At 35.8% G+C, this 18,192-nt stretch overlaps 1 protein-coding gene across 1 annotated transcript in view; it reads right to left on the bottom strand.

Moving 5' to 3' along the window:
- Nucleotides 1–4,449: 4,449 nt before the first annotated feature.
- beta-Man (beta-mannosidase) overlaps nt 4,450–18,192 on the bottom strand; it is a 176,446-nt gene continuing 162,703 nt past the window's right edge. The window contains exons 12-14 of the mRNA XM_083140766.1: nt 15,148–15,359; nt 8,080–8,286; nt 4,450–4,861 (exon numbers count right to left, since the gene is read on the bottom strand). Of these exons, the coding sequence (XP_082996892.1) occupies nt 4,610–4,861; nt 8,080–8,286; nt 15,148–15,359 (671 nt within the window). The 3' untranslated portion in view covers nt 4,450–4,609. The remainder of the gene's footprint in view (nt 4,862–8,079; nt 8,287–15,147; nt 15,360–18,192) is intronic.

Here is an 18,192-nt window from a genome sequence, read left to right as displayed (position 1 = left end):
TACGGATTAATTTAAGAGGGAATTGCATTTAGCACTTTGGTTTTTCTCTAGATCTTTACTGCGTTCATTTTAAAATTTTAATTTTCTCAAAATTTCCGGAGGGGCTGTAGTTCCAACTGCACCCTCTGTGATTACAGTGATGAAGACGATTAATTAAACTTTGTCCACCCTTAGAAGTTGACTTTATAATTAAGAGAACTTAAAAAAAATATATTTGAAGTAATTGTTATTTTATCGATTTTTAACCTCTATAAACAATTTTTAATATCAAAATTGGATAAGAAATGGTATTATATTGAAAGATAGTTTTAGTTTAAATATTGTTAAATAAAATGAAAACAGCATATCTCTCTAAAAAGCCTAAATTGCTCTATTTTTGCCTTTAGTAGAAAACAGCCAGTCAGCCATTTTGAAATCCATTTTTTGCGGGGTTCCCGTGATCCAATTTTATTAGTAATTAAAGTAATTAATTAATTTATTATTAATTAATTAATTATGATTATTATTATTTATTAAAGTATAATAAAACAATGGTCACGTGAATTTGTAGAAAGTTTTCGAAATATCCCCCCCTTGATAAAATCCTCCGTACGCTACTGCCTAAGAGGATGACAATTCTGAAACTTAGACGAGGTGTAATTACTCATTGGGTTCAGTGCTCCAGAGTTCTACCACAGAGGATGCTGAGGGTACCCAACTTTACTATAGGTTCCTTTACTAGACGATAAACACGATGGTGAAAGATTTACATTCTTGCTTATAAGAAGAAGCCTGAAACAATATTCCAGCACATATTGCCTAAAACACACAAACATTTTTGTAGAAAGTATAAGAAAGGTAGTATAAATCATCATAAGATATCAAAACAAATATATCTTATACTTATGTGCCTTAATGGAACTACAGCAGCATGAAACGTGTTACACATCTGTGAAGAAGTTACTTCATAGGTCATGCTACTGTGTTGAATTCTTTCTCGCTCCAAAGAAGTGCAGTGTTCAGAAGTCTTCTGCCAAGGTTCTTGCGAATGTCTTGTGGGACAAGGATGGTGTAGCTACTGTTAGTTTACTAGTACCTCGAGAAGATCTCCAATACAAGCATGAACGTCCGGAAAGGGGGGGGGGGGGGGGGTGGTGGGCCTCCTTGAAAATGAATTTCACACATAATTTCATTTCAGTCAAAGTAATATGTATTAACTATTTGAAGGGTGTTCAAGGAATCTTGATAATTTGAGACTGAAGCAGTGGTTGTTGAGGAAGCATCACTATTATGAAGGGAAATATGCCTCCTTGCCCCCCGGAAAAAATATCTTGCTTGACCCTCCCTGGAAAAAAATCCTGCGGACGTCACTTCTTGATCAGCTGAAGCAGAAACTGACGCAGGAAGTTGTCCAAGCGAGTAATTTTCCTCCATAACAATGCACCATGGCAACAGACCTCTGTCACAATGCAAAAATTGACTAACGTAGTGTTCTATGTGCTCCCCCCCCCAAAATGAAGGGGACTCGCAGGAGCAATCAAATACATTTTTTAAAAGGTCTTCAAAAGTTGCGAGGTAGATTGCACATGTGTGTTGGTCTCCACGGAGGATATGTTGAATAAAAACCTTAACACCATTTGCCAAATCTCATTTCTTCTAGCTAAAGCTAAAGCCTTGTCAGCACCGTCTCGTATATCCCACTTAAGAATACAACTCTTCGATTTTACATCCTCGGTCCCCATGGGAGGCAGGGTGACAGAATTAATTTCTTATCTGAGGAGAGGGGCTAGCTAACCATTTGATATCCGCCCGGCTCTGTGACATTATCAATACTCATATGAGTTACACTACTGTTGGCAATTATTTGCATATTTTGCATGTGGGGGCTCACAGAAGACCGGCCAACGCTGCTAATGGAAAAGCAAATTTATAATAAAGTTGAAATGTTCTAAAGAGCAATAGTTTGTTTAGGAGGAGAAGCAATCGCCCGTCAACCACTGGTGTACTAAAGGGGGAGCTGATGTGACTACAGCCCTTCCCATAAATTTTACAAAATCAACATTTTCAAATGAAAGTAGCATAGAACTCTGAAAAAAACAAAGTGGAAAATGCAACCCCCTTTAAAGGATCCCTAATCATCATTTTTGTCTTTGAATAACTTTTACAATAAAGCTTAAAAGTGGCAATTACAAAATTGTTTAAGTGTATTCCGGCCATACCTAGAACACAGCCATGAGATATCCACTTTTACGTTTGCCCTCTATATATATATATATATACAGGGTGTCATTTTAATGGCGCCCACGGACCACAGATTCGTGTAGAGGACATCAAAACAAACAACTTTTCTCAGTAACATTTTTCACGTTGGTGCGTCAATTCGACGCTACAGCCGTTCAAAAAAGACTGTTTTGCCGCCTGGATGCTGGCAACCCAACACAACATTTGATCGTATCTGTGACATCATTTCCTGCAGCGATACAGCGCACGGTAGGGTTGCAAGGAACACACAAATTTTGTGAAAAATGATAAACTACCAACTACATTATTAGCTGTAAAACTAAGCGAGAAACGCGTCCAGTATACCGAACATCATAGCCTACTAGCCAGAAGATCAGCAACATCTCAGGGGAAGGGGGAAGTGAACCAACGATATGAGAAATGGTAAAAACGTATTCAAAATGAAAAGTCAATATCGGATTTTGTCTCAGCCTACATGTCAAATATCAACAACAATAACTTTTATTGTACTTACAACTTACATGTGGCTGTTTACGCCCAGTTACATGTCAATTATATTTGCAAATCTCGTTGCAAGGTTGATATCTACAGGTTTGTATCCGAGGTTCACGTTGTTACATTACGGCTAAAACACGTACAACCACAGTAACAATCTAATTATGAATCAGTAGCGAATACACTACCCTGTTCACAGTTGCAAACTATTACATGTGTATCCGGTGCATAGATAAACACAGTCGTCGGAGAGTTTGTTTTACTACTATTTATATCCCTATATTTTCAACCATTTTTGTCACTTGCCTCATAATGCCCTGAATATACATTATATTATGTGTTGCTTACCTTTGGAATTTTGAGTTCTTTCATTTCTATTTTGTCATCTGTTCAGTGTGTCACAGACAACTAGTATCAGAAGGACGAAGTGGATAGACTAAATTGTAGATGCCAACTTGGTAACTAGATTTGCAAATATTTGACATGTAAGCTGATACAAAATTCGATATGACCACTTCCACTTGAATTCTATTTTATTTCTACCATTTTTCGTATCGTTTGTTTACTTCCTGTTAGGTTACAGAACGTGTTTTCTCGTTTTGTTTTACGGTACATAATGTGGCTGAATGTAGCTATGTGATTTTTCACAGAATATGTGTGTTCCTGGCAACCCTGTAACACATCGCTTCACGACGGGATATGACGTCACAAATGCAATCAAATGTTGTGTGTGGTTGCCAGCATTCAGGCGGCAAAACGGGCTTTTTTGAACGCCTGTAGCGCCGAAACGATGCTCCAACGAGAAAAATGTTACTGAAAAAAGTTGTTTGTTTTGATGTCCTCTATACGTTTCCGTGGTCCGTGGGCGCCATTAAAATGACACCCTGTATATATATATTCTGCGTACGCTAGTGTCTACGATTGATTTGATTCATTGATTGATTTGGTAGTTTTAAGTCCACTTTAAGCACAGTAAGGCTAATCGGGACTGGACTACAGTTTTTAAAGTGTGATCCTTACCACTATGTGCCTCCACCGAATATCAAACCAGGGACCACTAGTGGCCGCAACTATTGCATAGTTACTACATGACAAATTTGCATTATGAATTACTCCCTCCCTAACTACTTCTATCACATTTTATTGATGACAAATCCAGATGGAAATTTACAAAAAGTTGTTCCCAGGTGTAAAATTGTGATGAGCTTGAAATGCTATTTCACATCATTGTCGAAATATGTATCTGAGTTTATGTCGGGCTGAGGAAGTTTTCAGACCAAAGAAGGGCCACCAATGGAATATGAGCTTGTGCAGTCTGTCATGCCGCTATTGGTGTGAAACGTTGGTGTTGATTGGTTTGTTTCCAGGCAACATATATCGTTTGCCACTTCGGTGTGAAATCTCCCTAATATGCATGCTGTACGAGAGTATTAATCTTACTGTATACACTAACGGCGCGAGCTTCGAATCTTAGCGTGGGAATGCGTGTTATATTGTGAATGTCCCTTCATAAGTTTTATCTGATCATAACCTGCTGGTTGAATGTCTATATTCCCACCATCAAATAACTATTATCTTAACTGTGTAACTTTGGAACACACAGCATGCTAAGTGCTTAATCAGAAACCAACAGAACTTTTTTGATTACCTTCACAGAATTACAAAATACGTGTTATATGTATTATTCTGCATATTCTCATTCTGCTAAACAATATTACAAATGAAGAATAATAATGTGACAAAAATAATTTATTTGGTGATAACAGTATATATAAATGTGTCTTTTTGTTGATTGAGCAATATATTGCAAAAAAGAGTAAACAGCTCTAAAAACTGAATATATCGCAAGGCCTCTTGCTTCAAAAACAATTGCAAAATATGTCAGTTTGTTAATTTAAGCTATATTATTAATAGCTGTTAATGTAAGTGATCTTGAAAGCTGGTGCCTTGTCAGTTGTTCTTTTGCATAAAATTTCACTGTTTTGTTTGGTTGCACTATGAGGAATCCATTTTCAGAGAACCTTCCAGGGATGCCATCCACCTCAAGCCAAACAAAACATGCAACATTATCAGTCGATAAAAATATATGGAAAACTGAGCTGTAGTGTGGGTCCCTATACAATGCAGGGCCCATTATTCTCAATACCTGAAAGAGAAAATAATATATAGTTTAACTACCACTGTATTTTGATGTAAAGGTAACAATTGTTGCAGAATTAAAAGAATATCACAGATCAATTACTTACGTGATATTTAGAAATTTTGCACTTCCGCATTGTACAATTTAATGGTTAAATCCTATTAATTTCGAAGATGCACTGTCTTCATTCACTAAGGGTACAGTGTCTGGTTCCGAAATTTCTAAATTTCACGTAAGTAATTTTAAACCACATTTACCACATCAACATTACTTTGCCAACCTTCATGGTGGAGTGGTTAGCAGAGCCCACTACAATGCCAGGGGTCTCGAATCTTTCAGTGTTCCTTGCGAGTGTCCCTTCATCAATATCATCACTCATCCTCATCATCGATATTAGCCAAAGTGGCAGAAAAGTTATGCTAACTAACAAAAATCAAATCGACATTGCCTCAAATATTTTGTGAATTAACATGACTACATTAACCCTCCGTCACATGCACCATGGAGTGAGACTCCGCAATTAGGAAATTTTATTTTATAAACTGTAATAAAACCAGTTTGAAATAAGGCCTCCTCACTAACTTCCCCCTTCACTCTTACCAAGGCACTGGGGCAACTGACAGCAATAAACATTCAGTCCCTAGTTGGCAGTGAGTCAATTACTTCGAAAATGGAGTGATGCTCGCGCACGTGCCTCTGTGTATTAAATATTGCGGAATCTCACTACATGCTTTACATGTTAAGGCTATCAAAGATGTGTATCTATGGGATGCATTGTTAGTTATGTATGCATAAATACTTCCCAGTGGTTTAGTGACTATTTTGCATAATTGAATAATCAAATAAAAATTGGTCAAAACACTGGGTTGGTTAACAGATTTTGAAAATGATTTATATCACACACAAACTAAATGTTTTAATTGATCAATTGATTGATTTTGTTTATTTTACTTCACATTTCTGACACTTTTGACTAATGGCGAATATGAGGATGAGTGATGATATGATGAAATTGATGAAGGCACAATCACAAAAAACACCTATGCCCAGACCAGGATTCAAACATGTGGCCCCTGACCTCATAGAATGCTATGCTAACCCCCCTGCCATGGAGGGAAGTGTTTCAAAAACAAAATCTCAGTTATAACAAAGTTAAATGTAAAATTAATATTGATAGCCTATATATACACACATCAAGCCAATATTTGCATCCAAATTGTGTAGAGAACATTTTATTAGATATATATTTAAAAGTTATTATTCATAATAAGTAAATAGTAACAATTAAATTGTATCTATGAAATTTTTGCCATCATTGAGCTACTATCCCTTGAACCCTGCCCATTATTTCTGTCTATTCTGTGTATGGCCATGGGTATTATGAATGGAATGCGTGTGGTGTTAAGGTTAAAGGAATGTACTGTGGTATTTATGTTTGTTAGGTAGATTTAAACATGAATTTGTTTACCTTTTCAAATTGAGGCCTCCCAAATGGTGTATTTGTTATGTTATCATCTTGTAATCAAGGGATCCCGGGATCAATACCCAGTAGGGTGTATCGAAAAAAACTTTTTTTTTGAAATGTTAAGGTGGCTAGTGCGGAAAAGTGGCCATTTGTGACCAAAAAGACGTCTGATTTTTTTCAGATTTTTGGAGGTTGTTTAGGTGGCGCGCATCGACCTTGAAGTTTTGATAGTGATTTGGTTATACAACACGCACAATAATTTCACAAAAATGTCATTATTTGGCTATTTCATGTCTTTCCTTCTGCATTATGGTCAGTTATGGATGGTTCCTTCTTGAACTCAAACCACACCAGTGTAGTACACAATTATGTAGCCCGACACCTCTAGAATTTGATCCACTTGTTCGGATTTCTCCCACACCACTTGAGATATCTGATTGATAGGGTCATTCAACATAACGCATTCTTCGCCCATCTTGAAAATCTCCTGCTGGCTCTAATAACCGACCAAAACCCAGAAATAAGAAGTCTTGGTTGGCAAAGAATTAAGAAAGCAAGAGGATTGAAAAAAGACAAAAGAATTTGCACTTTTGTTTTACCAACCATCAATTTTAATGCAGACCAACACTATGACATGGTTGATTGGGCTTCATGCTCCCTCCATGAGCCTCCGTTGACCAATAATATTACAAATAAAGAAGTAGATGACTACATTAAAAACAAAAAAAAGAGCAGAAATTCAAGACCTCCCCTGCCACACACAAGGAGTGAAGCGACTTGTGAAAATCATCACAGAGGCTGCTTCTTCCATTTTCGGTGCCAGCGCACATCATGGCTACATCAAAACCAAATTGGAATCTAGAGAACATATGCCGACATTTCGAACAAAAAAGTGACTATAAAGTTCAAGGAGAAAACTAGAAGAAAATCTTGGCCTGCCCCTTAGTAAAATTATGTTTGCCAACATAATTTGGGTGGGTGGGTGGGCAAGTGGGTGGAGCTCGCAGTCCAGCCACCTCCTCGTGGTAAGCTCTGGGTTATTTTCAAAGCATAATAAGCTATGAAATTAAGCGAAGCGCTGGACAGTAATTGAGGAACTGTTAGCAATTAGAAAGCCAAAATATTTTATTTAGTCTTTTATATCGGAAAACTTTCGAATAAAACACAACGTCGAAACCAATTGGAAGCCAACAATAGAAAAAATGGATTTTTTAGCCTCAAATTGACAATTTTTGACCAAAAGCATACGTAAACAGCATAGGAAACCACCCCTGAGGCACGAATGTAACATATTTGCCATAAACAAAACAATAAACGACCATAATGCAGAAAAAAAGACATGAAATAGCCAAATAATGACATTTTTGTGAAATTGTTGTGCGTGTTGCATAACCAAATCACTATCAAAATTTTAAGGTCGATGCACGCCACCTAAACGACCTCCAAGAAAATCTGAAAAAATCAGATGTCTTTTTGGTCACAAATGACCACTTTTCCACACTAGCTACCTTAACATATCGAAAAAAAGTTTCTTCGATACACCCTAATACCCAGTGGAGGCACATTACATAGTTGTTTGGATCACACTTTAAACTGTAGGTTCAGTCTCGATTGGCCTAACTGTGCATAAAGTGTACCTAAAGCAACAATTCAACAAATAAACCAAAAAACCTTTTCAAAATGAGAAATAATATTAATATAACACTGTTAATGATTTTGCATCAATTTTTTTAAAATATATATAAATTTTGTTTCTTACCTTTATCTCAACATTTTGTAGGCCCTTTATGCTTTTAAAGTTGGTTGGAAATAGGTAATTGTATGGTGAAATGCTGGACTTATCTTGTGTTTTGAGTGAAAAGTGGAAAAAGCAACTGTCGATTGCATCAGAGCCACTTCCACAACCTGATGACTCAAGCAATGGACCGATTTCCTTTACATAAATGCTCTTGGCAGAAGCAGCAGCCTGAAAGTTGAAAAAATGTTATCACTTTTAAATCATTGGGAACATACCCCCTTCATTCTCTCCATAACACAATCAGCAAAATTAAAGATTAGAGCTATGTAAAAGTGTGATTTGTTTCACATTCTAGTAACTTTTTTTTTTCAGGATGAGTGGCATCATATGCATGGTAGTCAGAAAGATGGGTCAAATGTGTAGCTTGTTCTGAAAATTGACCTGGTTTATGCAAAATAAAAATATATTGTACATATTTATTATATATTAATTAGATATAGAAATAAAACACCAATTCAGGCATGCAAATACAACAAAGCAGATGTCTGACAATTTCAAATTTTCCCGTAATTTCTGTATACATGAAAAAGTTGTTACTGGGGGTAAACCAATTAACGTGGGATAATATGCCACTGGGTGAAACTTGTCAGTCCTTGGGATTGACGTTAAAAAATAAAAAGAACAACCAAAATCTTGTTATTTTGATAGCCAAGAACAGAAATAAACTTAAATTAATTAATATTTGAGTAGAAGAAGAAGAAATGGAGTTAGCTTGAAAAATTGAGTGGAAAATGCCAAAACCAGGTTAGAACTTCACGTTTCCATCTTCTGGCACTTAATCTAAAGAATAAGTTGCTCAATGACTTTACAATATTCCAAAAATGAGATTATGTTGCGTAGAACAAACTTAAAGTTTAATTCATGCACAGGTTCACAATTGTATTGAGACTAAGTCATGATTGATTTAAATTAAGTAGCTTTATATGACATAGTTATATTTCATCAACAATACATGAGACTTTACTCATGTATTAATGGAAGCTACTTTTATAGGGTGACCATAAGTTCCGTTTGACCAAGACAGTCAGAGGCATAACCCAGTTGCCCCATCGATATAATTAAAACTCCTCTATTTGTCCCAATTTTAAAGACATTTCATGCTAAAAAAAATTGATAGAATTTTTAAACTAGTGTCATGGCAAAAACTGTGGTAAAACAGCTGAACTGTGTTTCAAGCAATTCATAACAAACAAAATGTTCAGGGTGTTCTATATTTGTAGAGCAGTGAAAAAGTATGGCCAAGAAGAATACATGTACTTCCAATATGGACTTGCAACAAGAATTTAAATTCCTACATCTTGACACAAACTCAAAAAGACAAATCTTGCGTTGTGGGTCAGATGTGTGGGGTAAGATTTTTTTTTAATTTTATGAAGGCATGGTGGAGACTAAAGCTGTTCTCAAGAAAAATGATTCTTCTGATAAATACCTCTGGCATTCCTCAATTTCAGCTTAGGACTAACCTCAAAGGTTGATTTAAAGGGATCAGAAACACTATCTAAGTCATACAGAGATTATGATGTCTATACAATGATCATTCAATATACAATAACCGGAAATATGTTGTAACAAATATTGAATAAAAGTGCCAAAAGAACTACAATACTATGTTTTAACATAGTATCACCTAGTTCATTGCACCTACACCAGTGCTTGATAAACACACTGATTCAACAGGAAAAAAAATCTTTTGGACGTGTGCATAACCACTCATGCACCACTGAGTCATCATTCTGAAAATTCGATCCACTCAGTGCATCTTTCAGTGGGCCAAAGGTGTGGAAATCGGAAGGTGCATGATCGGGCAAATATGAAGGGTGGGTAAGCACTCAAACTTTAGGTCCTCTATGGTAGACATTGTGACATTGGCATAGTGTGGTCTCGCATTGTCATAGAGCAAAAGCACACCAGTGGACACCAGACCATGTCGTCTGTGCAGAATGGCTGGTTTCAGTTTTTCGCGCAAAAGATTTCGGTACGTGGTACTGTTTACATTATAACCTCTGGGCATGTAATGTTCAAGAATTGGCCTCTTGTGGGCCAATAGAAGTAAACCCAACTTTCATCTCCAGTGACAATACGATGAAGAAATGCCTCACCGTCAACTTCAGAATGGTGCAAAAGCTCCCTGCACACATCAACACGTCTCTCCTTCATTTCCATTGTCAAACATTTTGGAACCCACCTCGCACACACTTTCCTGAACCTCAGTATGTCTGACTGATATGGTGGGCTGATCCTACACTTATTTCCATCTGGGAAGCAATTTCACTGACAGTAATATGACGGTTCTCTCATGTCAAGTTCCCCACTTGAGCAATGCTGCTTTCCGTGACTGCAGTGAATGAGCGACCTGGACGTAGAGAATCTTCAACACTGGTTATGCCCTGTTTGAACTTCTCAGCCCACTCGTACACTTGTGATCGACTCATATACAATTATCACTGTACTGGACTGTCATGCGGCGATGATTTCTATCGGTTTCATGATTTGGCTCAACAAAAATCTTACGACACTTTGCTGCTCCTTCTTGGAGCTTTCATGCATTTGGTGACCGTCTGTATAAGTATGTGACTAATCTGAAGTTTTAACGTTATACGGAGCCTCTCGGTAACGTAAAAAATACAAGTTTACCCTTACAAGAACAAAAAAATTGAATTAATCAGCTATCAGTATATCACTTGCAAGAGATAAAATTTCAGCACTCATATCTGTAATGTGATGCATATTATGTGTCTACCAAATCAATCATTTTATCATGTCTCAGGATTTTTTAGTCTTACCAAGAAAATATATGACTCATTACTAGGGCCCGGGAATTTATGTTATAACATATTTTTCATTTGGCTTTGGATCTAATCATATCTGAGATCTTTACATATCTGTTGAAAATCAGTCGAAATAGACAAACTTGACAAAGCATATTTTGACATATTTCACCTATTTCGCATTTTTACAACATATTTCTTCAGTTTTGTTGTAATAAGACATATTTCTGTATAATTTCGTAATTCTCTCGCACATAATCAGTTATTTCATATTTTTTTCTTTGTAGCTTTAGCACAACGGATAGTTTATATTGTCGATGGCAGGATATGGAAATTACGGAGGAAGAACAATAATACCCAACTTTTTTTATCCAGCCAACAATTGATAGCCATGCAAACATTATTGAGGAAAAATGTTCTCTCTCATTGTTGCATGGGAAGTAAAGAAGTTTTGTTCTCATTTCTTTGCCTTTTTCGCTTTTCACAAAAATCAGTCAAAAGTAAAAATAACATTCGGTACATTACAGCCCCTACTCTACTCTATCGGGTATGGGAGAAATTCGAGAGTACTATTGTACATATTTTTGACTTTACTGGGAATATTTCTGCATTTTTCTGACATATCTGTAATTTTTCATGACATATTTTCCAATTTATATGACGTAATTACATACATATTTTACAGTTTTATAGGACATAAAGTCCAGGGCCCTAAGGAATAACCAGATTGAAAGTTCTTAAAAGAAAATTGCTTCACGTCAAAAATCTTCTATTTAACAATGTACACATGAACATAACTGAAATTTGCATTTTTAGTTTACGCATCATATGCTTATGCATAAAAATAATCAATTTGTAGCTCCAATTTTACAAATTACAAGTTGTCACGTTTTTAGAGAAATCAAATATGCAGAAATCCATCTTTAGGACAAAATTGCAGTTTTCCGTCTTTCAATAATTATCATATACTTTTTCCGAACATGTCCAATATTGATAACACAAATGTTCAATATGCTATTAGCAAGTATTTTATACTCTTGTCAAGTTATCAATACTTATCTGAAAGTCCTATCCTCTTGACGAGTCACTATTTTCGTGCTTCTTCATGTCAATTTTTAAGATACATATCAAACATATGAATCCTTATGCAAAATATTTCAAAGTTTTTATGGATTCATTCCGTTTTCAAACATAAAATACCATTTTTAGTCTTATCCCAAATTTTATGACTCCTTTCTCTGAGTCCGCGATCTTTTAGATGATCAGGCAGTGGCGTCTCGTGGTCTCAAATTTGGCCTGGGCTTATTTTTTAAAGAATTTAAAATATAATGACAATTCACATGAATTACAAAAAAATAGGTATTTCTTTTCTTCTAGACTACAAAACTGGACTTACTTTTTTGAAAGAATTTAAAATGTAATGACAAATTACATGAATTACAAAAAAACTGGTATTTATCTTGTTCTAAACTACAAAACTGGACTTATTTTTTTAAAGAATTTAAAATATAATGACAATTCACATGATTACAAAAGAAACAGGTATTGTTGTGAAACATACCTTTCTAAGAACGTTGACTCCTGTTCTTTTGCTCAGCAAATTTTGTTATTACTTTTTCATTGAAGCCCACTATGTTTGAAATGTATTCTATCTCTATTGTAAGCAAGTGCCAAGGCATTTGGTCTGTCTTGTCCCATTGCATTTCTTAAGCAGGTTTTAATACGCTTCAATGTGCTGAAACATCGTTCAGATTCAGCTGATTCCACTGGAGTTATTAAAACTATGTTTGTCATTTTTCTGTTCCTGAAAAGGTACCCTCTAAATAATTTTAAATAAAAAATGAATGCAATCTACTGACAGAGTTTATGCTTTTCAACTCTTCACTACAATAAAGAACACGAAGTTCCCTCTTTAGTTTTCCCTCTTCTATGAAGGGATAATAAATCTGGGAAGATGCCTCTGTTTAAAGATTGTTCTCTTTCAGTATGTCCTCGTACAGCAAGTTCATGTCGACCACAGAATTTTAAGCAATCGATAATTCTATTTAATATATGCCTATTTTTCCAGACAAATTCATTGTGTCTTGTAATTGACAGCCTATGTCCTTCATCAATTTGTGTTCGAACATCAACCCTGCCAAACTCACTCAAACATAGCGAATGAAAGCCACCAAAAACACTACAGAACAACACGCGAGATCGAACGCGATGCAACGGAGCTAGCCCCGAATCAGCACTCAAATCCATTGCACTCTCCCCTCCTCTCTCTGCTAGCACGTGACCTTCACTGTAGCATAGGTGGGTGTAGGCCACGCCTTCCTTTGCGATGTGCCCCGGAAAACAATAATTGACATCAATGCCGCTAGGAGCGCTGTTGTATCCATTGCAACAGACGATAAATTTATGTGGGTAAAAATCACCTTTTAAAAGACTGTGTGATAGTTATGCGTTATGGTGATTGATAATTACGTGAATACGTCCGTTTTTCTTTAGGGGCTAAGCCCCGGAAGCCCCAAGGGACGAGACGCCACTGTGATCAGTGTATCCAAATTCACACTGTTACAACTATATGCACAGCATATCAACTTGTTAATATTTTTTAAGTAATAATTATAAAATTGTACAATGTTAATACATGAATATGATTATAAAATGAAGTTAGTAAAATAGAACAGATATTACAATACTCTATTACGTGTTTTGTATTTCTTTTTAATTATTAAAGGTAAAGGTTCATTGAAAAAAAAGTTTTTCCCAAATAACAATCACATGTAAGCAACGGGTGGGTCTAAACTTACAAGTGATGATAAAAAATGCACTCTTAGTTTACTTGGCAACGTATTAATAACAAAAATGGTATGACACGAAGCATACAAATTACTTTAATTACTTCCTTGGGTCATCTGCTATCCAACAAGGCACAAATGTTGCTAACATTCACATTTGTGTACAAGAAATAATACTTCATTCATCTTCATGTGAAAGGAATCAATGAACAATACAATTAAAGAACATTATACATCTTGCTCAAAGTGGGCACCTCCGTTACGAATGCAGGCACGCAGGTTTTTACGGACATTTGGTCTCTTAACTCATGATGTGATGGTGTCATTGATGTGTTGACCAGCTGTTGAGATCCTCTCCCAGAGCTCTTCTTGCGAGTTTACCAGTGTCTTGTAAACTAAGTCTTTCGTGTGGCTCCAAATGTGAAAGTCGCAAGTTGCAAATCGGGGGATTGAGCCGGCCAGGGAATCGGGCCACCTCGGCCAATAAATTTCTTTGGGTAATTGTCATCCAGCCACTGTCGCACGCCCAGGCAGAAGTATGAATGGGTGTCATCAACAATCATTTGATCGAGCCATTTTTCCTGCCCAAAATCTTAAATAGTATCACTTATGAACATTTTTTGAGGAACGGGATGGCAATGTTGTTGGAGGATGTGCCTCTAGCTACAAGACGTGACATGATTTATTAGCATGATGACTGTCCAGCTTGATCCCCCGATTGATTTGACGCCTTGCGACTTTTACATTTGGAGCCACATGACAAGACACCAGTAAACTCGCAAGAAGAGCTCAGGAGAGGATCTTAACAGCTGGTCAACACATCAACGACACCATCACATCACGAGTTAAGAGACCAAATGTCCATAAAAACCTGCGTGCCTGCATTCGTAACGGAGGTGCCCACTTTGAGCAAGACGTGTAATGTTCTTTAATTGTATTGTTCATTGATTCCTTTCACATGAAGATGAATGAAGTATTATTTCTTGTACACAAATGTGAATGTTAGCAACATTTGTAACTTGTTGGATAGCTGATGACTCAAGGAAGAAATTTAAGTAATTTTTACGCTTCGTGTCATAACATTTTTGTTATTAATACGTTGCCAAGTAAACTAAGAGTGCAATGTTTTATCACCACTTATAAGTTTAGACCCACCCGTTACTTACATGTGATTGTTATTTGGGAAAAACTTTTTTTTCAACGAACCACTTATTTGTTAGCTATCAGAAAACGCTGAAATAAGTTCCATACAATGAGCAATTTTTTCTCAATTCATCTTTTTATGTGAAAAATTGTCATTTTTTAAAAAAACAATAGAAATTCGATTATCTCGAAAACTACTAATTTTTGGATGGGGTATCATATGATCAAATTTATTGCAAATTGTCTCTACTTTAACCCCTTTCAGGAAATACATCTAATTACCAGTCACCCTGTATATAATTATGTACACATATATACACATTGCATCTTACCATGTTGAACTTGTAGTCAAAACTTGATAAGGGAACAAGGCTATTCCACTTAAAAATTCTTGTTACAAGAGTCACATTTGGCACATCTGTCAACAAATCAGATATGACATATACATTGAGTTGATCCAGTATAGTTGAATATGGAGAAACAATAACAGGTGAGAAGAATTCCATGGCATAATAGTGTACCATCTTCCAACGGCCTCCAAAGTCTGTCAAATTAAATGGAAAATAACATTAGTAATTAAAGCTTTATAATAATAATTCTTTATTTCCGTTGATCCACGTCCATAGGTATAGAAATCATCATATAATAATACATACAGTAATAAAATATTAAAACAAATTTAGACAAGAATTACAGTAATGATTTGAAAAATTTCTACATGAAGGAAATTCAAATAAGGTAATAAAATATTAATACAGTTATAGACAAGAATAACAGTAATGATTTGAAGAATTTCTACATGAAAGAAATCCAAATAATGGAAGAATACAATATAGAAATAAAATTACATATAATATTTAAGGCAAGCACAATAATAAGCTAAGACAATTTTAAATGTATAATGAAATGTAAATGTAAATACGTAACTTTACAACATGGAAGAAAGTTGAAGAAAGTAAAGTATATAAAGAACCAATTAATGATCATTTAGGCACAATAATAGCACATAGTGAATAATTTGTATATGATAATATAAATGGTATAATAACCTTTTCTGTACAATTGAACTCTCTTTGTTGACAGTTTATATAATTATAAATATTTAAAAATTTAGAAATTCATTTATTGAATAAAAACAATGTCATAATAAGAATTTTGATAATTCCTTCTTAAACTGGGTACTTGATTTCATTATGTGATCAGGTAATTTACTATACAAGTGGATACCTTTTTCAAAAAGAGTGGTTTTGTGGGTTTGTATAACCAGATTGTATTTTTTTTTTGTTTTGATGTACTTCCTTGATACATTTGGAGAATCTAGACATATCTTGTTTTAGATAGCACAGTAAATGTAATTAATATATATAGGCAGAATGCCGAGATCCCTGAAGATTTTCCTACATGGTTCATTTATTTTCTTTCCTGCCGTAATTCGTACTACTCTCTTCTGCAGAGTGAAAATTTTTGCACTGTTTCTAGCATTCCCCCCAAAATACAATTCTGTATGTTACTTGAGGCTGGAAAAGACTGAAGTATGTTGTTCTTATTGTCTCCCTGTTTGTTATGGTTCTTAAGGTTTGGATACCATATATGGTTTTGCTTAATTTCCCTGCTAGGTGCTCAATATGTATGTCCCAGTTGAGATTTTCTTGTATCCAAATACCCAGGAATTTTATGGAATTTGTATATTTGACGTGTTCATTTTCTATTTTTATTACTGGTTCTTCATTCTTCTTATTTCATGAATGATGGAATTTTATTGCTAAAGTTTTGTTATTATTAATCGTCAACTTATTTGTGGGGAACCATTTGCAGAGTTTGTTTGAAGTGTTTTTTTATATTTGAATTTAGTATTTGTTCATTTTTGCCAGTGAGCACAATGCTCGTATCATCTGCATCTGTGTTTTTGAAGTGGTTACAACACCACCTAAATCTCCCAATTGTATCCTATATTTTAGTCTTATGTCTGGCATCTGGGAGTATCATATTGTACCACGTGGCCACAATTAAATTTCCCCTCTCTGGAGCCTGGTCGAAGCATCGGGTAGAGGTGAAACTTGGTATAGAGGCTACGGAGACCATGTAGAAATAAATTCTGATGCAAGAAAAAAAGAGTTCCAATTTTCACCACCAGGTTGAAATGTGGCACTGAAATCTGGTGCACAATGAACAACATTCCAGGAAAGGCTTCATGCAGCCATTGATCACACTGTCTTACCTTTCCAAAGGGACATTCACATTGACAGGGTAATCAAGGGGTTCGATACCCAATGGAGGCACATAATGGTTCGGATCCCACTTTAAACTCTAGGTGCAGTTCCGATTAGCCTTATTGTGCATAAAGTGGACTTAAAACACCAAATCAACCAACCAACATTGACAGGGGGCATATTGAACACTGCTGTACTGACATAAACTTAAATTACTGATTGTTGTTACTTCAGCGCCACATTTGCACCAGGTGGTGAAAATTTGAATTATTCTTTCTTCATAAACATTCACTTCCATAGCCTCTATACTAAGTTTCAGCACAATCTGTTGCTTTGAACAGGCTCCAGAGGGGTCTGAGAAGAGGGAATTTAATTGTGGCCAACCGGTATTAGGTAATTGGCACTGCCACTAACAGGTGATTCATGGGTATCTAGTGAGTGTCTGGGACCATCCATTTAGCATCCCACTTTAGAGAAAGAAAGAAGACCATGAGATAAGAAATCTGTCCACATGTGAGGGCAATGATGAGATGCAACACTCAGGAAACCTGGATAGAAAGCATCTCATTATAAAGACTGACACCTTCATGTGTTGTTGTGTATAGACTAAAGTGCTGCAATGAGCAGGGCCGGGTTAAGGTGGGTGCTATTGATGCTGCAGCATTAGGCCCATTCCTGAAATATTCCCAGATGAATACAGACGAGAATTTTCCAAAAGCTGAACAGTTTTCTTTTGCTATATTAACCGGAAAATAAATCTTAGAATGAAATTTGGAGCCCCAATTCCGGACGCCTAGACACAGCATTACTTATTATACAGTTACTATTATTCTTTGTGCTGTGATGTAATTATAACATCGTTGTGTTTATTGTTCACCGAAGGTTTCAAGCATCAGACCCAATTTAGTCTTAATCTGGCCCTGGCAATGAGTGGCAAATAGTTCACACGGATGAGGATAGATAGTGTATTGACAGCTTCTTCACTCGAATGAATAACACTCGAACAGGCAAAATGAGTGGTATACACTCGAAGCCCAGTAGTACACACATAAACGTAATTTGTCTGTGATAGTGGATCCTCAAATATGGATCATGAAGTGAAATTGAAACATAAGTATACATAGTCATAATCTCCATGTTAAAAAGTACTTTAGTCTATCTTACCAA

This window comes from Lepisma saccharinum, chromosome 19 (genome assembly GCF_977018435.1).
Source record: "Lepisma saccharinum chromosome 19, izLepSacc3.1, whole genome shotgun sequence".
In the NCBI taxonomy this organism is placed as follows: Eukaryota; Metazoa; Arthropoda; class Insecta; order Zygentoma; family Lepismatidae; genus Lepisma; species Lepisma saccharinum.
This window is presented reverse-complemented; position numbering and strand designations above follow the sequence as displayed.